The sequence below is a fragment of the Chiloscyllium punctatum genome, chromosome 12, assembly GCF_047496795.1.
Source record: "Chiloscyllium punctatum isolate Juve2018m chromosome 12, sChiPun1.3, whole genome shotgun sequence".
Lineage (NCBI taxonomy): Eukaryota > Metazoa > Chordata > Chondrichthyes > Orectolobiformes > Hemiscylliidae > Chiloscyllium > Chiloscyllium punctatum.
Genome location: NC_092750.1, coordinates 41,190,908 through 41,217,285, shown reverse-complemented (window position 1 = coordinate 41,217,285; position 26,378 = coordinate 41,190,908). Strand labels below are relative to the sequence as shown.

Sequence of the window (26,378 nt, the reverse complement as noted above, 5' to 3'; positions counted from 1 at the left end):
ATTCTTCAAAAAACTCAATCAAGTTTGTGAGACATGATTTCCCATGCACAAAGCCATGTTGATTATCCCTAATCAGTCCTTGCCTTTCCAAATACATGTACATCCTGTCCCTCAAGATTCCCTCCAACAACTTGCCTACCACTGAGGTCAGGCTCACTGTTCTATAGTTCTCTGGCTTGTCTTTACCGCCCTTCTTAAACAGTGGCACCACGTTAGCCAACTTCCAGGCACCTCACCTGTGACTATCGATGATACAAATATCTCAGCAAGAGGCCCAGCAATCACTTCTCTAGATGCCCACAGAGTTCTAGGGTACACCTGATCAGGTCCTGGGGATTTATCCACCTTTACCTGTTTCAAGACATCCAGCACTTCCTCTTCTGTAATATGGACATTTTGCAAGATGTCACCATCTATTTCCCTACAGTCTATAACTTCCATATCCTTTTCCACAGTAAATATTGATGCAAAATACTCATTTAGTGTCTCCCCCATTTCTGCAGGTCCACACAAAGGCTGCCTTGCTGATCTTTGAGGGGCCCTATTCTCTCCCTAGTTACCCTTTTGTCCTTAATGTATTTGGAAAAACTCTTTGGATTCTCCTTAATTCTATTTGCCAAAGCTATCTCATGTCCCCTTTTTGCCCTCCTGATTTCCCTCTTAAGTATATTCCTACTGCCTTTATACTCTTCTAAGGATTCACTCGATCTATCCTGTCTATATATATGCTGTCCTTACATATGCTTCCTTCTTTTTCTTAACCAAGCCCTCATTTTCTTTGGTCATCCAGCATTCCCTATACCTACCAGCCTTTCCTTTCACCCTAACAGGAATATACTTTCTCTGAATTCTCATTATCACATTTCTGAAGGCTTCTCATTTTCCAGTGATACCTTAACATGCAAATATCTGCCCCCAATCACCTTTTGAAAGTTCTTGCCAAATACCGTCAAAGTTGGCCTTTCTCCAATTTCGAACTTCAACTTTAGATCTGGTCTATCCTTTTCCAAAATTATTTTAAATCTAATAGAATTATGGTCACAGGCCCCAAAGTGCTCCCCCACTGACACCTCTGTTTCTAAAAAAGCTCATTTCAGGGATATGGTACACTGGCTGGCCCAATATTTACTGCCATTCCCCAGTTACCTTTGACAAAGTGGTGAAGGGCTTTTGCCCGAAACATCGATTTTCCTGCTCCTTGGATGCTGCCTGACCTGCTGTGCTTTTCCAGCACCACTCTAATTTTGACAAGGTGATGTTGAGCTATACCCTCTTGAACTGCTGCAGTACATTTTGTGTAGGTGGACTCACAATGCTGTTACAGAGGAAATTCCAGGGGTTTGATACAGTGACACTGAAGGGACAGTGAACTATTTTTAAGTCAGGACGGTGAGTGGCTTGGAGGGAAATGTGCAGGTGGTAGTGTTCCGCTGTATATGTTGATGTTGTCCTTCTAAATGGATTAATGGTAATAAATTGGATGTATTGCTGTCTTTAATTTCTTTTGTTAGCCATTGTTGGGCAACTTGGATCATAATGTCAGTTTGCCTGACACAATCCCAACCCTGGGTTATTTCCCTGCAAGTGAAGCGATCAGAAGAAAAATTCCAGTCAACATGTAGGACCCCACACAGGCAGGAACAGTCCAACTGCTTGCTGTTGGTAGGCTGTGGGTTAGAATTCCAGAAAGTATTCAGGCCTCCTACTGCCTAAAACTACAGTCATTGGCTGCCCCGTATGGCCTAGCTACTGAGTTTGTAATTCCAAATTATAAAAGTTGCAGAGACCATCCCTCAGGATGGTGGGAGAGCTCACTCCAAAGCTTCTAATTGGTCAATTTGGAGAAAACCACTGCTGAGGAATTTTTTCCTCCAATGTGTGACCTCCATTTTGGGGCTCTAATCCAAAATCTAAAATCCTGTCCCGTGGTTTCAACTATTCACTAGAGGTGACTGGTCTTCAGCGGTTACTGTAAAAGGATACCCTGAATTTGAACAAAAATTGCTAGAAAAGATGAACCTTCTGAGTATTTTCAGCAATTTCTGTCTTTGTTTCTGATTTACAGCATCCGCAGTTCTTTTGGTTTTTACTGTGAATTTAAAGTAGCTTTTAAATTCTGGCCCTTTTTTTTCCATCAACACCAAAGTAAAGTCCTCTGGGATGCTGGAAATATCACACAGGTCCGGCAGAGAGAAACAGTTAAATATTTCGGGCTAATGACCTTTCATCAGAATTCTTTCTATTTTTCTTTCTATTGATGTCTAGTAGGGTGTAAATTGAATTGCCAATTCATCATTGTACACCTCTAACAAAGGTCAATTACCAAAACCAAGTGCCAGACTGTTGTGAAATTGTGGGAACAAATAAAACCAAGTTATATATAAAATTAATTCCTTTAGGGAGTCAGTATTCTTTCGTTCCAGTTAAATTGATAAGGAGTGAGTAATGATAGTTAATGGCAGCCTTTGTTTACAGTTTGTTTGCAGTAATCCATTTTTTGAGAACAACTCCCTTTCTGTAAGGGAACATCTCCCTTTAAGATTTTGTCTTGCATCCAAGAAAATTTCCCTGTGGCAGTTGTTAACCTATTTTAGTCATATTATTACTTCCCTTTGTTAATCTTTGGGAAGCCATTCACAGTTAAGAAGTGAAGCTTATGTATCATCCATTCCTTCAGAAAGATTTCAGTATGAAAGGTGTGCCTTGAAATGCTGAAGTCTTATATATGAGCAATGATTATAACTGATACTTGCTTTATGGAGAGCCTGATTTAAAAATCACTACAAAACAGCATCAAAGCATTGCCCTGCAAGAGCTTTCTCGTATTTTGTTAATGACTGCCTTGACTCTCCAGGAATTAAGGCCAAATTATCAGTTTTCAGCATTTGGATTTGCACCTCTGTCTTGCTACTTCAAATTTGAGTCTTAACATGAACACTACTTCTTCATTATTATTTTCCTTGCTCCAAATTTCTCAACTACAGTCTGGATCCATGGACATTCACTATCACTCAAGTCACTGTTACACCTTATCATGTCCAGAGACCCACTCAAAATCGCCTGCGACAATTTCAATAGAATTTCACCCTAATCTATGTAATCAGCAAATTTTACACATTTCCTCAATGTTCCTCCAGTTAGAAATGCCTGATCATGAAGTGACATGAACACAGATTCACTTTGCAGAAAGCGTCAAAAGACGAAAGTCAAACATGGGAACCTAAACTCTATTTTTCATCTCCCTCATGCTGGATCCGATTGTGCAGTGTCCACACTTCCCTACATCCCCTCCCCATCCTGTCACACCCTGATCAAAGGTGGTATACCAGGCCCTGTTTTGAGATTGAGCTTGAGCTCAGAGTTGTGGGATACTTCCAGAGAATGGAACCTAACTGCTCACAAGTGAGCGTGTGATAGTCAGGCCCTTGGAGAGATTGATCTCTGCATCTGAATAACTAGGCTCAAGATTCACATGACCTTCAGCTTATGCTTCATCTATATGCTCTTTAATTTATCACCTTGCAGCTACTGACATCAAAGTTTGCAAGTAAATAGAGTCAAGAGTAAGGACTTGTAGAGATTTTGAATTACATTTGGTTCAAAATCTCAAAGGCAGCACAATCAAGTATGTTATGCACAAATTTCGCATCAAATTTCAAGTTAATGCCCAATAGACCCAAAGTCTTTGTATACAGAGGCTGTGGAATAAGTGGTGCCTTTCCTGCTTGTAGTAAGATTTGTTCTGCTCATTTGTTGTGGTCTTTCCTGCTCAGTAATAATGGCTTTCCTACTTACAAAGTAATGATGGGCTTGACTTCCAAATTTTGCATACCTGATGCATTTGGGGTCTGTTTTCATCCACTCTTCAGTTTACTTGCCTTCTGTCTGAGCCCTGTACCTGGAGAAGGAGCAATAAAACCACATACCAGTGGGCTCACTTACTTCCTATGCTTGTTCCATACAGTGGTTAAAGGTTGAAGGGAATAAAATGTTTGGGTGACTGTAATACCCAAGAGAATAAAAGCAGATGGGCAAGATGGCAGCTAAATGTTGTTATACTTCCAAAAGGCTATGATGTTGGTGCACAAGAAAGTAAATTCTACCAAAGTCAGTATCCTTTTACAATATTAAGCTTGATATGGTGGAGGTTGTTGCAGCTAGATACTGTGCTATGTTCTATTTTGTTTGGTTTTCATTTTAAAAGCTTCTGGTTTAGTAGCAATGAACTCTCACTCAACAACTCTTAAAATTATAGCAGTGTCGTGGTTATATTAATGGCATAATCGTCCAGAAGCCTGGACTGACAACACCGAGCTCCCACCTTGTTGACAGCTTAAGGGATTGAATTCATTTTTTCTTTAATCTAGAAATACCCACCATAAGTTTGAGAAGGGCAGTTCAGTTCAGTTTGTTTTTGCATGCTTAATCAAATGTCTCTTCAAACTATTTAATTCGGATGCAGGGCACTGTTATTGAATGATTATGATCATGAATAATGGAGGTTTATTAATTAGAAACAAAATAAAAACATGCATTTATGTAACAACTAAGGACTATATAACTAACTAACAAAAGGTTATTCTCATCAGAAACAAAGGAGGTCTTATCATACCTGAGATAAAAGACTCCCAGTTTGCTTATTCACAGGAAACCAGTTGGCGACGAGTGATAGCTTTCTTTATTTCTAATGGGGATGTGGGCATCGTTGACTGGGCCAGCATTTATTGCTCATCCCTAATTGCCCTTGAGAGGATGGTAGTGCCTTCTTGAACTTCTGCAGTCTGTGTACACTCATTGTGCTATTAGGAAGGGAGTTCCAGGATTTACATGCAGCAACAGTGACAAAGTGGTGATATAGTTCAAAGTCAGGGTGATGTGGGATTGTGAGAGAACATGCAGATGGTGCCCTTGTGCACCTGCTGGGCTTATCTTTCTAGCTGGTAGAGATGTGTGTTCACAAGATGCTTTTGAAGAGATATGGTAAATTTCTGCAGTAGATCTTGCAGATAGTACACACACTGCTGGTGTTCAGCATCAATGGTGATGGATGAAATGCCAGTCAAGCAAGCTGCTTTGCCCAGATGGTGTTGTGCTTCTTCAATATTGTTGGAGCTACACTCATCCAGGCAAGTGGAAAGTATTTCATAACGTTCCTGACTTGTGGCTTGTAAAACACGGCCAGGCTTTGGGAGACCGGGAGGTGAGCTACTGGCCAAAGAACTCTCGTCTGACCTGCCTTGTAGCCACAGTATTTATATAGCTGGTTGCTAGTAACCCTTAATATTGTTTACAGTAGTTGATTCAAAGATGGTAACAGCATTGATAGTCTAGGGGAGATGGTTAAATTCACTAGTTACTCATGGTCATTGCCTGGTTCTTGTATGACACAAATGTATCATGAACATTGTGTAACCATCAGCAATTGGTCTTACCTCTGATTTTATGATGGAGGGAAGGTCAGTCATGAAGCAGCTGAAAATGGTTAGGCCTTGGACACTACCCTGAGAAATTCTGCAATGTCCTGGGGATGTAATGATTGACCTTCAACAACCAAAGCCATCTTTCTTTCACTAGATCTGACTGTAGCCAGTGGAGTCAGAGATGTACAGCGTGGAAACAAACCCTTTGGTCCCACTCATCCATGCTGACAAGATATCCAAAACCAATCTAGTCCCACCTGCCAGCACCCAGCCCATATCCCTCCAAACCCTTCCTATTCATATACCTATCCAAATGCCTCTTAAAATGTTGCAATTGTACCAGCCTCCACCACATCCTCTGGCAGCTCATTCCATACATGTACCACCCTCTGCGTGAAAAAGTTGCCCCTTAGGTCTCTTTTATATCTTTCCACACTCACCCTAAACCTATGCCCTCTAGTTCTGGACTCCCCCAACCCCCTCTCAAAATTTTGTAAACCTCTATAAGGTCACCCCTCAGCCTCTGACACTCCAGGGAAAACAGCCTCAGCCTGTTCAGCCTCTCCCTGTAGCTCAGATCCTCCAACCCTGGCAACATCCTTGTAAATCTTTTCTGAATTCTTTCAAGTTTCACAACATCTTTCCAATAGGAAGGAGACCAGAATTGCATGCAATATTCCAACAGTGGCCTAACCAATGTCCTGTACAGCCGCAACATGACCTGTACTCAATACTCTGACCAATAAAGGAAAGCATACCAAACGCCTTCTTCACTATCCTATCTACCTGTGACTCCACTTTCAAGGAGCTATGAACCAAGGTCTCTTTGTTCAGCAACACTCCCTAGGACCTTACCATTAAGTATACAAGTCCTGCTAAGATTTGCTTTCCCAAAATGCAGCACCTCGCAGTTATCTGAATTAAACTCCATCTGCCATTTCTCAGCCCATAAGCCCATCTGGTCAAGATCCTGTCGTAATCTGAGGTAACCCTCTTCGCTGTCCATTACACCTCCAATTTTGGTGTCATCTGCAAACTTACTAACTGTACCTCTTATGCTCGTATCCAAATCATTTATGTAAATGACAAAAAGTAGAGGACCCAGCACTGATCCATGTGGCACTCCACTGGTCACAGGCCTCCAGTGTGAAAAAATAACCCTCCACCACCACCCTCTTTCTTCTACCTTTGAGCCAGTTCTGTATCCAAATGGCTAGCTCTCCCTGTATTCCATGAAATCTAACCTTGCTAATCAGTCTCCCATGGGGAACCTTGTCGAACACCTTACTGAAGTCCATATAGATCACATCTACTGCTCTGCCCTCAATCTTCTTTGTTACTTCTTCAAAAAACTCAAGTTTGTGAACATGATTTCCCATGCACAAAGCTATGTCGACTATCCCGAATCAGTCCTTACCTTTCCAAATACATGTACATCCTGTCCCTCAAGATTCCCTCCAACAACTTGCCCACCACCGAGGTCAGGCTCACCGGGCTATAGTTCCCTGGCTTGTCTTTACCGCCCTTCTTAAAACAGTGGCATCATGTTTGTCAACCTCCAGTCTTCCGGCACCTCACCTGTGACTATCGATGATATAAATATCTCAGCAAGAGGCCCAGCAATCACTTCTCTAGCTTCCCACAGATACCATCATAAAACAACCAAGCTTAGCCAATAAATGCCAGGCTTCAAAAAAAGTTACTCACAACCCAAGATTAGCAGCTGCTTTCTCCCCCATGACAAACAAATAACAATGAGAATATGAAATAGATGTTAATTTGAACTTTCTTTTCAAATATTGATCATTTTAAAATAGTTACATGGAGGCTATCACTTCATGCTACCTGATTTTGCTGAAGATACTGTTTTTGTATTTCTTTCAGAGTTTTACCTTTTGCCCCTTGTTATTATCCTGTATCTGACTAATTTTTGCATGCAGAGAAAAGCTCATTTTGTTTTCACTGTGGGTGTTAATAGAAACCAATCTTTTGGACAATGGTAGACTTACAGCTTTGTAAATCTCAAACAGCAGTAGCTGCCACCTGCATACATTCCTACTGAATACCCGTGGGCTTAATGAACCAGTAGGCGTTTTACAAAATGTAACCCCCTACTTACATCAGACGGTAATTAAAACCAGCACAAAGTTCTGTGTACTTAAACGGATCACCCTTCAACTCCTGCCAAAGTAGCTATAAAGTCATTGAAGTGAGGACTTAAGGCCTGAATCTCATTGAGTTGGTGCTGCTGAGCCCCTATATGCTGCTTGCTTGTGAAAGGGAAGATGTTGACTTGACAGCACAGACCTGGAAGGAAACGTACCAGAGGAGGGGGAGGGATGTAATGATTGTAACCAGGATCAGCCACCTGATTGAGGCTGTTAATCTGGTCCAGTCAGGGAGCTCTGGCTGACAGATAAAAAGACGAGTGTCAGAGAGCTAGGAGCTGACTCAGACTAAGGCAGTACTAAAGTCAAGGACTGTTCAGGTGCAAATTAAAGGGTAACTTGGTGATGGGATACTGGCCGCTGTGGAGTTATTTCAGGGGTTACGAGAGTAAAGCATGATCCTGAATAACCAGCAGCTGAACACCACTTTCCCAAGTCTCCATTTCAGAAACAAAACAAGGCAAAGTGCTGCAGTCTTAACCCAGCTCAAGCAGGATTTATCTATTGCTGTGAGAAAAAATCCTTTTCAAAATGTGCATCAAACAGCTCCACAGAAATGTGTATCCATACCAACCTAGAACATAAACTAACCGCCAGATTTCAAAAGAACCTTAAAAAAAAAGCTGATGGTCTTGAACATAAGTCTTATAACAGATGAAAAACCTGCTTGAATTTGATGAAAAATACAGTGAAAACATAGGCATCCTGTAAATAAACTTCAGGTCTCTATAACATATGATCACTTGTATTGCAGGAGATAAAACTGAAATGTACTTTTTTTTCAGCCATGTTTGATTTGCAAGTTACTGAAGGAGGATATGAATCCTGGGAGCACAAATTTTTACTTATTAGAGCCTTGAATTGTGACATCAGAAAATGTTGATTTTTTTTACACTTTATTTTGAATCATTTTCTGATATTTTGGAACCCAGTGTAATTTTATCTTCAAAAAGACTTACATTGTGTCATTTTTCCCTTCCCTAGGAGGTGGTGAGAAGGGGAAATAATTGAGTGAGACAAACTCACCCTTTTCCCACCACCTCAGCAATTAAATACTGGGCCAAAAGACTCATGCATTACTGTCTCGACTTACCAGAAATTAAGGCCTTTTATTGGTCAATTAATGACCATTGAAGGCCTCAACTCAACACCCACCTCATCAGCAGGCATGAGGCGACTTTACTGAAGATTACACATGTATCTAATCACAGCCACTGCCAGGTTTCTGGCTTGAGATTTAGACTAGCATTAAGATTGCAAACCACTGGAAAGAAATCCAGCCCACTCTTTCTGTCTACTCAACTGAAACTTTTAGTCATTTTAAAGACTTATGTAAAGTCACTGCTTTAAAGCCCGCTCTGATTGGCACAAGTTTGTAGTTCATGTACCAGCCTTGCAAATCTTTATTTCATTCTCTCTTGTAAGGGAAGTTAGAGCTGTGCACAAAAAAAACTTCCAATGTAGTTTCATAAAGCTTCAGTTGGGGGTTCGGTGGCAACAGCAGGAGTTGCCTCTCCTGAGGACCCCTTCTGACACCAATTAGGCACTTTGTACAAGCAACCTCCCACCCCTCAATGCCCACATTCTGTCCTGACTGGGACTGCTCTGCCTACCACTGGGTGCATACAGTGGACACATAATGAGGCCCTTATGGTGAGTATTATTTGTCTTCCTACCCTGGGACTTAATTGGAGAAGACGTGCCCCACATCCGTCCCTGTCCCCTGCCTTCTGACCCCACTATACACTCCCTGCAAACTCACTGTGGGGGAGGACATTAAATACCACCCACTGGTTTTGAAAGATGGTCATTAAGCTTATAACGTGAGCAATTTGCATATTGTGTTCAGAAATAGCCCAGGTACAGCCCCGTGCCTCTTTTCATGACAAGCATTTGCACAGGGAAAAGAAGACACATGAACAGTTCATCCTATTTCAAGTAAGTAGTCTTATCTCATTGAAGTAATGATGAGAAAACACAAGCTTCTCTGCAGCAAACATCTGACCAGCAAGTTAAGTTAACCTTTAATTAGGAGAGAAAAATATTAGAACAATCTTCAGTGAATCAGGGTATTATTATCCTCTTATCTGTTAGCACTAAAGTGTACAGTGTGTTTACTCACATAGCACAATGCAAGTAGACTCTCGGACTGATACGTAAAAATCCCAACAAAATGATGGTTACAAAAAGTTTTATTGAAGCAAGAGATCGAGTTTCATAATGAATGAAGATTGAAAAAGATCAAGCATGTACTCATAAACCAGTTTTACAGTGTTTCATAAATTTTTACTAGTGGGTCAAATGTCCTCAAATTTTGGACTGAATTGGCACTTGATATTTAATTATACAGCTCAAGAGTTTGTACCAATTTACTTTGATTTTAAATTTTTTTTATCAGAACATCTAGTCTTTTATAATGATCATTCTGGCGACATTTTTCTAGATACTGACTGACTGATACAAATAAAGTCACCTTTGTAATCAAATTCCAACCTGTGATTCCTTGTATAGAATATATTTCATTGGGACAGCACAGTCACTCAGCGAATAGCACTGCAGCCTCACAGCACCAGTGACCCAGGTTTGATTCCAGTCTCGGGCGACTGTGTGGAGTTTGTACATTCTCCCCGTGTCTGCGTGGGTTTCCTCCGGGTGCTCTGGTTTCCTCCCACAATCCAAAGATGCGCAGGTCAGGTGGATTGGCCATGCTAAATTGCCCATAGCGTTAGGTGCGTTAGTCAGAGGGGGTGGAGTCTGGGTGGGTTACTCTTCAGAGGGCCATTGTGGACTGGTTGGGCCAAAGGGCCTGTTTCCACACTGTAGGGAATCTAATCTAAAAAATAGAAACAAATCATTTTCTTACATCTCAGTCTGTGCTGGTTCCACTTGAGACTCCTCACATTTTTTCTCATTTTCATTTTTCTTTGAATTATCAATTCCCTTCTCCCTGAAATGCTTGTCTAGCATCCTTTGCAATGCATCTGAACTATTTGTATTTGCAATTCCCTGTCCTATGAAATTCCAAGTTCTCACTGCTCTTTAGGTTTCTTCTGCATTTCCTTTTGGACTTCTTGGTGACTGCCTTATATTGATGGCCTCTACCTACGCTCTTCCTCAAAATGTCAAAACATTCTCTGTATCCACTTTATCAAAATCTTCTTTAAAGAGCTCTCTCAGGGCAACCCTCAGAATTTTTTCAAGAGGGGGAAGGAGAAACAGGGGTCCAAGCAAGCAGTCTATGCAATCAAGCAGAGCAAGAGCAGTGAGATAGAAGAAATCAAATGAGCAGCAGACTAGTGTGGGACTTGGGAGCGGAGGCAATGGAGTTAAAGAGAGTGGCAATTGCGGAAAGGTCCCAGAACTGCAGAGAGTGGCGGTTGAACTATTTAAGACTCAGAAATGGAGACTGAGGTTAAAGGGAGCGGTGATTTGTGGAAAGATCCAAAAAGCAGAAAAACTGGCAGTGGATCTCTGTGGGTCTCTGGAGAAGTGGCAGTGAGGTTTAAAGGAGCAACAAATGCAGAGATCCCAGAAGCAGATTTTGCAGCATAGAGAAGTGCAGGCATGGAGAGAATGGGTGGCCACCAGACAGGTAGTAAGGAAGTCTCCTGAGTGCATTCTGATTGCAAGCTACTTTTTGGTCTTGGAAAACAATGCAAATAATGGTTCCTGTGGGAAGGCAAGCCAGAGTCAAGGTCATTGTACTGTGGGTGGTCCGGAGACTAAGAAGTAGTGTGCAAGAGCAACAGTGGCAGGGGATTCATTAGCAAGGGGAATGGACATGCAATTCTGTGACCATAGATGTGAATCCAGGGTGGTCAGTTACCTCCTTGGATGCTTGGGTCAAGAATGTCAGAACAGCTGCAGGGCATTTTGAAATAAGGTGAACAGCTATTAGTTGTGGTCCATACTGAGACCAATAACAGAGAAAGAAAGACGAACGAGATCCTGCAAGCAGACTTTAGGCAGGACATTAGGTATAGCAAGACTTAATAGATAGTAATCTCGGAATTACCTTGCAGTGCCAAGCAGTAGAGAGTTTCAGAAGAGCAGAATATAACTGATGAATGCATGGCTGGAGAGGAAACAGAAGAGACAGTGCTTTAGATTCCTGAGGCATTGTGACCATTTCTGGGTAGATGAGATTTGATTCAGTCGAAGTGTACCAGAAGCAGCTACTTGTTAATGAATACCTCTGTCAGAGCAGTGGTCAGTGTTCAAGGGGCAAAAGCGACAGAACCGGACGATAAACACACAGGGTAGGACCAGGACCGGCAAACCCTAGATACCAAGGGGCATGAAGTTTGGGATTACAAAGAAAAGAGATGCTTATTCTTATGATATAGAGGGCTCAATATGGCAGAGTCCCTAGAAGAGTTTTAAAAAGGCAAGAGGATTTAAAGGAAAAGTAGGAAAGCAAAAGGAGTAAGTGAGAAAGCATTGGTGTTTTAAAATAAAGATATTTTTAAATATATAAATAACAAGATAATAACTAGGGGAACAGAGGTAGTCTACGTATGAACCGACTTGACATGAGCTCAGTGAATACTTTTATTGGTCTTCACAATGGAAAAAGTCGATGTAGACCACTTCAAATGCTAAACCTTTTCTGAATAATGGAACAGAGTTAGCACTCTTCCGACCTCTGGTATTTTCACCTGTGGCTAGACTGGATATGAAAATTACTGCCAAGATCACTTCTCCTCCCTTACCTTACTCAACAACCTGAAATACACATCATCTGGGCCTGTAGATTTATCCACTTTTAAGGCTGTTAAACCCTCTGGTATCTCCTCTCTCTCGCTTTAATTGATATATAGACATTAGTACAGAGGACTGAGAGATATAGAAGAAATTAACATGATTGGATCCAAAATTGGCTGAAATGCAAGCGATGATGGTAGACAGATATTTCTGTGACTGGAAGTTTGTTTCCAATTAGTTCCACAGGGCTTAATGCTAGGGTGCTTGCTGTTTATGATGTGCATTAATGGTTTGGACTTAAATACAAGAAGGATGATCAAGAGTTTCACGAATGATGTAAGTTGGTAGGGTGGTAAATATTCAGATGGGTATAAATGGGCTGGTCAGTAATGTTTCCTGTAGGCTGCATGCATGGGCGATGGTGTAGCAGCTTAAAAAAAAATGCACAATTCATCATCTTCCAGCCACCCTAAGAAGCCCAATACTTTTGAACCATTGAAACTCTTATTTCCACAACCTCAGAACTTCAGCTTCTGGTTGTATTTGGATCCTGAACAGGAACACAAATGCAGTGAGAGGTTGGCTCAGAGGGAGAAAACTCAGATAGTTTAGCAGCAGGGAAGGTGTGCAGGAGGTGGTTCAGGAACCAGACTGCGGGCACAAAGAATGTAATGCAGGAACAGAATGTTTGCTTTTAGTGAAATGTTATATAATGCTGCACTAGACATTGGTACAATTAACATCTCCGTTTGAATGAAGTGAAGGGAATTGGAGTAAACTCTCAATCAGATTGGGTCATTTAATAGACTAACATGTGCAGCATGGTGGCTCAGTGGTTAGCACTGCTGCCTCAACACCAGGGACCCAGGTTCAATTCCTGCCTCGGGTAATGTCGGTATGGAGTTTACACATTCTCCCCGTGTCTGCATGGGTTTCCTCCCACAGTCCAAAGATGTGCAGGTTAGGTGAATTAGCCATGCTAAAATTGCCTGTAGTGTTAGGTGCATTTGTCAGGGGTAAATGTAGGGGGAATGGGTTGCTCGTTGGAGGTCGGTGTGGACTTGCTGGGTCGAAGGGCCTGATTCTACACTGTTGGGAATCTAATCTGAAACCAGCAACTATGTATTTTGAAATCATGCATTTTTGGTGAGTGGCCTCTGCTTCTGTGTTTTATCAAGTCATGGAGTGACAATTGCTATGTCATATACTCTATGCCTGGTAGCATCAGTGATGAAAGAAATCGAATCAACATTTTGATTTGAGTGTTCAATTCTTACATTTCTGAAAACATCCATATTCAATTTGAAAAATTGACTGTTTGCACAGATACTACAAGGCCTATTGGGCATTTCCAGCATTTTCTATTTTTATCTCTAGTTTTCCGAAATGTTCCAGTTTTATTTTAGAATGTTCCTGTTTTAGATGTTGGAAGAGAGTGTTCACAGTGAAATTTGTTGATATTTCTCATTGTAATGCTGTAGTCTGATGAAAGTTCAATCCAGGTTTAGAGAAAGTGAGTTACTTTTCAATTTAATCCCTGTCAAAATAAAAAACATAAAAGCCAACCAAGCATTAACTTTTAGTTGTCGGTGTATTTGTATTGTGAGAACACAGTGTTCCTCTACCCCACCTAAAGCTTTACCTTCCAAGTCTAAAGTGACCTTCTATCCCTTCCTTCTTTAAAGTCAACCAGTTATTTGGCAATACTGCCTTGTAGTACTGTTGTATTTGTATAATAAATTCCTTTCAGTTTTGAACTATTAGTAGTGAAACAGCTTTGGACTCACTTTCCAGCTGCTTGATTACAGTATGGTTTCGTTGGATATTTCTGCTTGGTGGACTCACATGTGCAGCTATTTTGTGAACATACATTTCACAAATAATTACAGTGTGCCTGAAATTTGTGAAAAAAAGACCAGGAAAGCAAATAAGTTGCAATTAGAGTCTGATTGCACATTTCCTGGCAGTATTGTATACAACAATGCACAGTTCATTTTACATTTACCTAGATTGATATCATATCTTAACTCCCCACTACCACCTCCTCTCCACCCCCCGTTCCCCGCCCTCACTATTGTTCCTTTACAAGCTTGTTCATGCATCTTACCCAGCAAACAGATTACTTTGCAGTAACTAGTTCTGTCGGAACAAAGCCAGCATGTTTTAAGCGAGCAGTGGAGCTCATCTCTCTACTTGGCTGTAACTCTGCACCGTCCTGTTTCACGTTTACATGTTGTGACAGTTACCTGCTGTGCTTAGAGCTTTTCTCTTTTCACTTTATTCCACATGACCTTTCCTGATTTAACTCCATTTCATTCTCCAGCTGTGCACCAAACCCTAGCTTTCAATTCTAAACAATGTAAACATTTTTCAATTAGCAGTTTCTGTAAGGATTTTTTTAAATGTAAATAAAATTGGTTAGCAGTTAAGCTTAACATTTTAAATTATTATTTCAAAGCCAAGTTCTGATTTTACACCACAAATTTACATTTCATGTCCGATGTTTAATTGGAAATTTTGGAATTTAAAAGCAACTAAATTTCTACAATGGTTTTTTTTCTCCAGCTGGGGTACGCAAGGTGACTTCACCAGCACACACCCACTTCCTGCAGTAAAGGTGAAACTCTTCACAGAGAGCACTGGTGTATTGGCTCTGGAGGACAAAGAACTTGGGCGGGTAAGTGCTTCTTACTTCCTGCAATTAATGATTTATGCCAGTGAGACTGTGCCAAGTCAGTACTGATTGCATTTAGAGTCTGCTGTCAAAGAAGTGCTTTGCAATCCCTATAGCACATGATATATCACTCCAAATCCCTCAAAATCACAAAGGCAGTTTTACTTACTTGTTTCCTAATCTATTAAAAAACATCTTGATTGAAAAACAATGGATTCATCTTGTATAAGGGTCAGATCTTCTGTTAGGAGATCAGTATAATTCTGAACATTGCATCTGGCAGCCAGTAAATCTTCCACTCTAATGCTTGTCTGTTTGTCCCCTAATGCAAGCTCACTTTACTTTATTATAAGGGCCTTTAGCTCATCACTTGTTAAACAGACCACTAACTGGAAGATTGGTCTTTCAAATCCCAAATCTTTACACTACTGAAATAGAACAGTTTTCAGTTTGCCTCAGCACCTACCTGCAGTACTGTTAAAATCAGTCATTCCACCTCTACAGTGCTAAGGAGCGTTGGAAAATATTATAAGGATTCAATATTGGCTTGTTTTTCCACGACAGGTCAGTTATTCTCTATCTGCACACATGAAAACTGAAAAGGTCGGGGAAAAAAAACACCGAGAAAGGTCCTTTCAAAAGGAGACCGAAATGGATCTGCAGGCACACTGAGATCAGGCCCATTGGGAAAAAAAACTTCACTTATGGACTGTTCAGACCAAGTGAAGTTTTTTTCCAAAACGCCCATACTCAGTGTGCCAGCATGTCTGCTCAAGCTGAGCAAAGTTTTTTTTTCCCCCCCGCAGGGTCTGAGCAAACCTTAGTGGTAAGTGTAGCAACTACTGGAGATGAATAATACATGTAGAGATAAAGCAAAAAATGGCTTATAGATATGTAACAATTAGAACCAGGTGAACCTTGTTAACTACAAGATTCTTGATTGAGGTTGTTCACATGGGCCAATCAGGAAAGCCTTGGCTGACCAATATAACAGATTAGAATCTCCTCAGTTGAGGAATGACTGCAAGCTAGCTAGCTACAGCTGGTGTACGGTGCACTAGTAAATATAGGGTGACAGGAACTGGCATCTGTGCAGTTATTTCAGTGTTGATAGGAGAAAACAGGATGTGCCTGAAGAACATTCGGTCACAACTGTCACCTTGGACTTGGGGTAAGCATTTCTGGCATCCTGCCTCTATTAACTCATTTGACCCTGCTGTCGAAGACTGGGCTCAGTATGTCGAAAGAATGTGATACTTTTTCTGGGCAAATGACATTGGAGCAGATGAAAAGTAATGAGTAATCCTTCTGACTGCATGTGCACCCGCGTCATTTTCAGTTATAAGGGCCTTAACTTTCCTGGTGGCACTTGACACTAAAACCTTAACAGTTGATTACTGAATATTAAACCCCCAAACATTTTCCAATCTAGAGATGCTATTAAATTTATTCAGCTGTTAGAGAACCAAGGGAATATGTATCGAGGTTTTTAATGAAGGTATGACAACTGGTAGAGGCATCTGATTCTGGGTTAACCCTAAATGAGATGCTGAGAGACAGTTTAGTATGTGGGATTAATGAAGTAATCATGCAGAAATGTCTACTAGCTGAAGCCCAATTGAACTTCAAACAGGCACTGCAGCTGCCTGTGTCATTAGAAAATGCAACAACTGGAGCATGGGAACTACAGGGCATACCAATGGAAGTGGACACCCTCACCTTTTCAACCGAGCTTGGGGAACACCATATGAGTGTAGACTGTCACAGAGCCTCACAAAGGACATGTCCTGAGCAGAGGGACCCCAGGCCAACCCATAGCAAAACCCTACAATGAGTCTTGACCAAATGGCTAAACAGTTCTTCAGGATCTAGACCAGCAAGCCATTGTAGTTGCTGCCAGTTTGAGGATTCAAGACAGCAAAGGGGTCCTACGAGACCTGACATCAGCAGGAAAACCCGGAAGCGGGTACCCTGTAGCCTTCCTATACGTGAAAGGGAGCAATTAAATTGCTTAGTGAAAGTCAAATTAGAACCAATTAAAATTACATGTTTAGGTAAATAGTCACCCGATTTCCAAGGAGTTTGATACCAGTGCAGCTGCATCTGTGGTTACAGAAACTTTAACAAGACTCGCTCAGGACTCCAGCCCTTAAAATTGCGCAAGACCTCAGGCAGATTGAGAACATACACTGGAGAACCTTTGCATATTAAAAAAGGTTCAATTTCAGTTCTAGTCTCTTGTGAGAAGCAGGTGCAGTTACCACTGATGGTAGTAGGAGCTTTGGGCCCAAGCCTATTGGAGTTGTGAAAGATCCACTTGGGCTCAACGTTTTTCAGTTGGAAAGTGACTGCCTCAGTGAAGTTCTAATGAAATATCCAGGAATTTTGAGGAGGATTTTGGACCATCAAAGGAGCCAAAGATAATTTACATGTTGACCAGGATGCAATTCTGATATTTTACAAGGCCCACCTGGTGGCATTTGCCTTGTGGTAAAGGTGGAGGTGGAAATCAGGAGGCTGGCGAGTGAAGGAATCATCAAACTAGTGCAGTGCAGAATGGGCAGCTGCAGTCATACCGATTGCGAAACCTGATGGCTCAGTTCGCTTTTGTGGGGATTTCAAGTAAACGGTAAGTTGCTTCTTGTAGCAGGATTAAACTTGGATCACTTGCAAAGTGGACTTGTATGCAAAGTTGGTGGTGGGGGCTATCCTTTACGAAGCTGAACATGAGCCACGCCTACCTACAATTGTGAGTGGATGAGGAGTCCCAGAAGTAGGCTACAATTAATATCCATAAGGGTTTATATTAATACACAAAGCTGCCAGGTGGGGCAACATCAGCCTGTCCCCTTTTGCAGTGGACTATGGAGAGGATTTTACAAGGTTACCCCAAGTTGCCATTTATCGGAATGATGAGCTAATAATAAGGAAGACCAATAAAGAGCACTTGGATATAGTGCTTAAACAGGCATAGGTGGACATATGCCTTAAATGGGAAAAATGTGTTCTAGGCACCCAAGTGGCCTACCTGGATCACAGTTCACAAAACCATGTTACGCCCTTTGGAAGAGAAAGTGAGGGTGATCAAAGGAGCCCCAGCTCCCACGCCTGTACCAGAGCTTAGGTCTTTCCTTAGGTTAATTGGGGAAACAGAAGGTCCTTTGCAACCAGAATTGAGACTTTTACCCTTGCCAGACCAGATCACTGTATAGGCTAGCATTTTGCTGTGGGGAGCAAGGGTAATTGTCCCAAGTAAAGGTCGCTACTGGATACTGGCCGAACTCGCCCAGGGTTTCCAAGATGAAGATATAGCTGCATTTGATGGATATGGATGTGTTGGTGGGGCAGTGCCCAGAGTGCCACCAGCAGCCCACCCCATATTTGTAGGAATGGCCAGGTTAACTCTGGACTCCATTGCATGTTGGCTATGCCGGTCCTTTCATGGGCTCAGTGTTCCTGGTCATTGAGGACACCCATTCAAAGTGGTTGTACATGCATAATGCTGGTTCAGCAAACTCAGGATGACAATTGAGAAGCTGCAAGCATCATTCACGGCACATGGACTCCTAAAAATATTGGTCACAGACAATGTGATGTTATTTAACAGCAGGGATATTTTTGAAAACTTCCAAAAGTTCAAAGGCATCCAGCAGATAAGGCCAGCTCCGTACCATTTATCATCCAATGGTCTAGCAGAAAGAACAGTCCAAACATTGAAGGCAGGCTTAAGGAAGTAGCCTACAATGTCAATTGTGACCAAACCGTCCCAGTTTCTGTTTAATTATGAGACTATCCCTTATGCAATAACAGGTAAAATTCCATCAGCATTGCTGATGGGGAGAAGACGCCGCACCACTTTATACCTGATATTTTAAGACCTCAGGGAGAGGGTGAAATAGCAGCAAACCACATGCCTCCCCTAAGTGAGACAACAGTTGAACTCAGCAGATGAAATTTGGTGTCGAAACCATATGGCCCTGTATGGGTAGAAGGCAAGGTTGATGCAAGGTCAAGCCCTATGACTTAAAGTTTGGGTTGGCGATACAGTCCAGAGCAAACACACGGATCACCTGAAAGCTGTTATCTCGCAAGATGGGGAGGAGCAAAACATACCTAGCCCCTCAGAACAGCCTGAAGGTCTGTAGAAGCCACAGTCTAGTGACAAGGAATCCTCAGAATCCAAAATGGGTGCTGCCTCAATACCATTGCCACTGGAAGAAACTCTTCCAAGATGTCATGGATGCAAGGGATGGGCCATAATCCAGTACATGCCGTCTCTGTCCAAGTCAGAGGAACCACACCTGGAGTGAAAGTATCAGAATAGAAATTACAAGTGAAAGACCACGCCTATATCCCCAGGCTTCGGAGGGGAGGGATGTAGTGATTGGAACCAGGTGGACTTTGTTAACTACGTGGTTCTTGATTGGCCCAGGTTAACAACCCCAATTAGAAAAGCCTCAACTGACCAATATCACCAGGAGATTGAAATCCTCTCAGTTGAGCACTGACTCTGAGCTGGCTGGCCACAGCCAGTATATTGTGCGTTAGTAAATACAGGGTGACTTGGCGATGGGACACTGGCCCTCTGTAGTAATTTCAAGATACAACCTGATTTTTCCTAAAGATAATGTGAACCTATTCCCCATTAGACAAGGGACAATGAGTTTGAAAGTTAAATGAATATTTTAATTTTGGGATAATTAATAAAAGATCACAGAGAGTAAAGTAAGTGTATCTTTAAACATGAAAATATCCTTCTTCCACAAAACAGTTGATCCCAAGGTTTTCAGATAAAGCATTGCGCTATGAATCACAAATAACAATTATAGAACACAAGTAGCAGCTTTTAGAATTTCTAAAATCGGCGAAGCAAATATGCCACAAAAAAACAAAAGGCTTAATTTCAACTTGGGGGCAAGATTGAAGCTGCCCGAGAATAAGGCTGGAATCAGTTTAAGCCCCAGAAACTTTGGAGTGATGTTGAGTCTTCCACCCACTCACAGACATAAACTTTCCTGGTTTGTGGGAATGCAAACGACTGCAACAAGAGAGTATCACCAAGGAATCATGGGAACAGACCCTGATATAGTCAGGCAATTACTTAGGGGATTTGCAGAGATGATGGCAAGGAGTGGAGAAAGAAACCTAAATCAATGAAGTATCAAGTTTACCTTTTTGGGGATTGGATAAGCTCCCAAAGTAACACAATGCTTTTTAATAAAATTAACGGCTTAACCTTCATCTGGTCATACCTTGATTGCTGCTGGTTTTCCCTGGTGAGTTTAACAAGAGCCAACAAACCTATAATTGGATGAGAAAATCAAGGAAGTCCCTATTTATGTTACACTATCGGGACCTTATGCATTTATGAGATTTTTCTCTGAATGTAGGGTTGTACATTTAGCGTTGCCAAAAGGAGAACTATTAAATTCTAATTACATGCAAGTGCACCGCAAACAGGTTTGAAAGTTGGCTACCCCAGTGACAAATCCTGCCCCATTTCCTTTTCTTCTTATTCAGTGGGAACTGCGAGCATGATGTGAAGAATGTTTCTTCATTTTAATATGTTCCGCTTAATCTAGTTGGCAAGTAGCAATCATTTAGAATATTACGTATTCACATATTAAAAATTCATAATATTACTAAAAACAGAACAAAAACTGCAAGTGATAGTGAAATGATATCCTAAGTATTTAGGAAGGTCTACTTGTGATTTCCAATGTACCCTAAAAGTGCTACCTATTTCAGATAGGAACAAAAGAACACATGTGAGGCTAACAAAAGAACAATAAAAGTAAAGAAAAATCAGCAAGGTAGAAGACAAACAGAAGAATAGGGAAAATTCAGGAGGAATTTGAGCAGACTGGATTGACTAGATTCTGAGAAGCTGGTTCCACTTTTGAAAGGATCAAGAGGGCGTGGACTTACATTTTGCACCTATGCAAAAAATTGCAAGGGTGAAGTGAGGAAACTTTTTTTTTCATTCAGTAAGTTGTTAGGGTGTGGAATGCACTGCCTGGAAGTGTGGTGGAGACAGGTTCAATTGAGGAATTCAAGCGGGCATTAGATAAATGATCATTTGGATAAAAATAATATGCATGGGTATGGGGAAATCAGAGATTAGCACGAGGGAATGATGCTCTTTTAATGAGCTGGGGTAGGCCTCTTTTTGCCCTGTAGCACTTCTGTGATTCTGTAAATTAGTGACTACAACTATGATGTGGAAAATCAGTAAATATTGTTTAAAAAGAAATGCTCATGCACATCAAGTTAGTCAGTATTTAAACTGACATCTCAGAATTCTACAACTCAGAAGGAGACTTCCCACAAGTTTCTGGGATATGCCTGATCAGGTCCTGGGATTGATCCACCTTTATGCATTTTGAAATGTCCAGCACCACCACCTAAGCAAAATGGACACTTTTGAAGCTGTCATTGTTTATTTCTCCAAGTTTGGAGAGCTAGTGAAGAGATTGTTGGGTCCCTTGCTGAGATATTTGTATCATCAGTGGCCACACATGACATGCTGAAAGACTGGAGGTTGGTTAATATGGTGCGATAGTTTAAGAAAGGTGGTAAGGTAAATCCAGGGAACTAGAGACTGGTGAGCCTGACGTCAGTGCTAGGTAAGTTATTGGAGGGGATTCTTAGGGACTGGATTTACATGCATTTGGAAAAGCGAGGACTGATTAGGGAGAGTCATCTTGGCTTTGTGTGAGGGAAATCGTGTCTAACTTCATTGAATTTTTGAAGAAGTGACAAAGAAAATTGATGAAGGCAGAGTGGTAGACATTGTCTCTATGGACGTTAGCAAGGTATTCAACAAGGCTCTGTATGATAAACTAGTTAGCAAGTTTATCACATGGAATATAGAGGGAGCTAGCCAATTGAATACAAAATTGGCTTGAAGGTAGAAGACAGAAGGCATTGTTGGAGGGTTGTCTTTCGTACTGAAGGCCTCTGACCAGTGGTGTACCATAAGGATCGGTGCTGGGTCCACTGCTTTTCATCATTTTTATAAGTGATTTGGATATGAATATTGGAGATATGGTTAGTAGGTTTGCAGATGACACCAAAATTGGTGGTGCAGCAGACTGTGAAGGAGATGGTCTCTGGGACCTGGATCAGATGGCCAGTGGACTGAGGAGTGGCAGATGGACTTTAATTTAGATGAATGTGAGGTATTGCATTTTAGTAAGGCAAATCAGGACAGGACTTATACAGTTAATGGTAGGGCCCTGGGGTATGTTGCCAAACAAAAGGACCTAGGGGTGCAAGTGCGTAGTTCCTTGAATGTGGAGTTGCAGATAAACAAATTTGTGAAGAAGGCGTTTGGTATGCTTGCCTTCATTGGTCAGTGCATTGAGTGTAGGAGTTAGGAGGTCATGTTGCAGCTCTACAGGACATTGATTAGGCCGCTTTTGGAATACTGCATTCAGCTCTGGTCTCCCTGCTGTAGGAAAGATGTTGTTCAAGTTGAAAGGGTTCACAAAGATTTACAAGGATGTTGCCAGAATTGGAGGGTTTGAGCTATAGAGAGAAGCTGGGTCTATTTTCCCTGGAGTGTCAGCGGCTGAGGGATGATTTTACGGAGGTTTGTAAAACCACAAGGGCATAGACAGGGTGAATAGTCAAGGTATTTTTCCAAGGGTAAGAGAATCCAAAGCTAGAGGGAGTAGGTTTAAGGTGAGAGGGGAAAGATATAAAAGAGACTTAAGGGGCAACTTGTGGTGGAGATGGGCATAATTACAGCATTTAAAAGGCTTCTGGATGGGTATATGAATAGGAAGGGTTGAGAGGCAAATGGGACTGGATCAGTTGAGGATACCTGTTTAGTGCAGACAAGTTGGACAGAAGGGTCTGTTTCCATGCTGTGTAAGTCTATGACTCTATGACCATTCAGCCTGTTGTGTCTGCGCTAACACTCTGACAGAGCTGTCCAATTAGGCTTACTCCCCTGCTCTTGTTTCATAGCAATGCATTTTTTATTTCTCTCTTTGCCTTGTTGAAAATTGCTAATTGAGTCAAATTTTATCTTGCTTTCAAGCAACAAGTTCCAGATCATAACAACGTGCCAAGTAAAATAAATTCCACTCATCACCTCTAGCGTTTTTTACCAATTATTGAAATGTGTCTTCTGTTTACAGTTCATTCTACTGGTGGAAACAGATTCTTTCTGACTACTCTATCAAAAGCCTTCTTTTTAAATTTTCTGTTTTCTGCAAACCAACCTCAGCTTCTCTGGTCTAAGCCTTGGTGTCAGTCTTATGTAACTAAACTGCTCCCTAGCCAAGCTCTCCTAAATGTGTGCTGCCCAGAATTGGGCACAATGCACTACTTTAAATCTAACCAGTGAGTTGTATTTGAAACAGCAAATGTGTTAACAAGTACAGAGATAATTTAATTAACAATTGCTCCATCTGATGAGAATGCTGTCGTTCAACTTGATAAACCAGCAGGTCGCTCAGCCAAAGGTTCAGATCATTTATTCAAGTGAACACAAGAGGGTCAACCTAATCGGTTAAGACTAGGCTCTGCAAAAATCTACAAGTTTTCAGTTTTTATACATTTCAGGATACATGCCAAATACTTCATCTGATTAATGCTGACCACATGTTAATTTACTCATACTCATTCCCCATGGTACATAGATCAGACATTATTTGTATCCACCCAAGACTTTCCTTCCTTTTGCTAAATGTGCTCCTGAGCTGTACCCATCTCCCTATCAATTACTCTCTGGACTGACTATTTGTCATCTACTTGCATTTATCTTACTACAAGCACTTCTAACTGTATCTGTATTTAACCCTTTCAGCTTCAACTCTTTCAATGAGTAATGTTTAGATGATGTATCTTTCTTGTATGCATATTTAAAACACCAGTTAAAAAGACCAGTCTTGCATACATAATAATGATTTGCAATCAGAAGGAGTTGTATTATAGTGATTATATAATCACTGATGAATTGTCTGACTGCAGATGTTTTGTTATTTCAGAATCAGTAACTAATTAGCCACATGCAGGATGCAAAGATAATAGATGCAGCCACCCAGTCGCTGGAAGAGCCACCCAGTAACATGAGGAGGAGCCTTCAACCTCAGGCATAAACTCCTTATCACTGTGAAAGCTGCAGAGATACAGTAATAAGTCAACAGTCACAGAGCAAATGATATACAGCAACAACAGGCAGACACCCCGGTAGATCTAGAATACAGATGTCAATAACATAATTAATTAGCGCTGAGTTCAGTGATGTATCGATAAAATGCAAAGACCCCTTTAACAGTGACAACAGTACAGTTGTAAGAGAGGAGTTAATACAATACATTTCCCTCATAGACATAGGCACTGCTATAATTGTAGTAGAGAAATAAGCCACAGAGGCCAAAGGAGATTCAATTTGAGAGATGCTTGGCTGACAAGATTCGAAGGGGTTTGTCACAACTGGATCAGATATGATCATATCAAATAACAAAGCAGGTTCAGTGAGCCAAATAGCCTCCTGTTCCTACTTCAAACTTTCATCATGTCTTTAACATAAAATATTGCAAGGTGCTTCAAGGTGTTTCTGGAACAAAATCTATTACCAAGAACATGAGCTATTAAGTCAGAGATTTAAAGAGTGTCTTAAAAGGAAAAAAAAAGAGAAGTACAGAGGTGTAGGAGGGAATTGCAATGGTCAAGCCTAGACTGCTGAAGACAAAGCCACCAATAGTGAAGCGATTAGAGCTTAAGATTCTCGAGAGCTCAGGATAGAGGAGTACAGATACTTTGGATGGATGTAGGGCTAGAGGAACTAGAGAGGAGGGCAATGCCACCAAGGGATTTGTAAATAAGGAAGAAAATGTTACAGTCCAGGTGTAGTTCATCCAAGGACAGCATACATCGGTCAACTCAAAGGTGATGGGTGAATCTGCTTTGGTGCGAGTTAGAACACATTAAGCCACAAATATAGAAAGAATAAATCTTAAATTTATACAACACTTTTCAATGATGTTTGGATGCCCCAAAGTGCTTTATATCTGAATACATACTTTTGAAGTGTAGTTGCTGTCATAAAGTAGGATACCAATAGAGCTGAAGGAAAAAACTCCCAATACCCAATAGAGATATCAATAATTGGAAAAGATTATCGACTTAGTCCCATTAATAAGCAGAAGAAAATTGTAGAGCATGTTAATTATTTATAACTGTTAACTCACAGTGTGATTTCAGAATCTGAGGCACTGATTAGATAAAGTTAAAAATGTAATGACAATAGACGTCTGCATACAGGATCCAAAATTCCAGGATATCCTGTTTACCTCTGGAAGCACAGTTAAGTGCACCCTTTGGACACCTGCCTGGGAGAATATGGCCCTTATCCCATTGACAACCAATATAATGTCTTTATAAGTAAATGTTTTTTGTAAATCAAGACTGCCATCTATATCAGAACAGTTAAGTCAGCCATTTACATTAGACAGTGGAAGTGTAAAGTATTAATTAAAAGTGCTGGGCAGGCAGTGGCATAGTGGTAATGACACTGAACTAGCAATCCAGAGGGCCAGGTTAATATTCTAGTAATTTCGGTTCACTGCAGCAACTGGTGTAATTTAAATTCAATATTAAAACCTGGAAATAAAAGTTAGTCTTAATCTTGGTGATTGTAAACTATTGAAGATTGTCATTAATGTCCTGTAGGGAAGGAAATCTGCCATCCTTCCCTGGACTGGCCTGCAAATGATGCCAGATCCACAGCAATGGGACTGACCCTTAAAATTCCTTTGAAATATCTAGGGTGAACCACTCAGTTCACAGGCTGTTAGAGATGGGCAACAAATGTTAGCCTTTGCTTTGATGCCCACATCCCATAAAGGAATCAAGAAAAAAGAAAACAAAATAGAAAGAGAAAATTTTGATCACTATGGAGAATCTATAATGATGACTGGTATTTATAAAATGCCTTTAAGTAATAAAACAACCAAGGTACTTCACAGGAGCATTATCAAATATAATATGACACCAAGCCACACAAGAAGATATTAGGGTAGCTAATTGAAAGCTTGGTCAAAGAAGTGGGCAATAAAGTGCATGTCAAAGAAGAGAAGTGAGGACGTTAAGGGTAGGAATTGCAGATTTTAGGATCTTGGGAGCTGAAGATACGGTTTTCAATATGCATCTAAAATGAGGGATCCTTCAGGAGGTTACAAGTTGAAGAATGTAGTTATCTCAGTTTTGGGGTTGCAGACATAGCGAGGCCACAGGCCAAAGGACAGATTTGAAAATCTAGGTGATGCTTATACTGTGAGCCAATTATGAGCATGGTTTTTCTTTTGCTATTTGCCTATGGAAAGTGAACATGGTTGGCTAGGCCAACTTTTATTGCCCATCTCTAGTTGCTCTGGTGAAGGTGGTGGTGAGCTGCCT

At 41.1% G+C, this 26,378-nt stretch overlaps 1 protein-coding gene across 15 annotated transcripts in view; it reads left to right on the top strand.

The window, feature by feature from the left end:
* Positions 1–26,378, top strand: part of cadpsa (Ca2+-dependent activator protein for secretion a) — a 573,081-nt gene that overhangs the window by 286,518 nt on the left and 260,185 nt on the right. For all 15 annotated transcript variants that reach the window (XM_072582448.1, XM_072582444.1, XM_072582443.1 and 12 more), the window contains exon 7: positions 14,858–14,969. In XM_072582448.1, the coding sequence (XP_072438549.1) occupies positions 14,858–14,969 (112 nt within the window). The remainder of the gene's footprint in view (positions 1–14,857; positions 14,970–26,378) is intronic.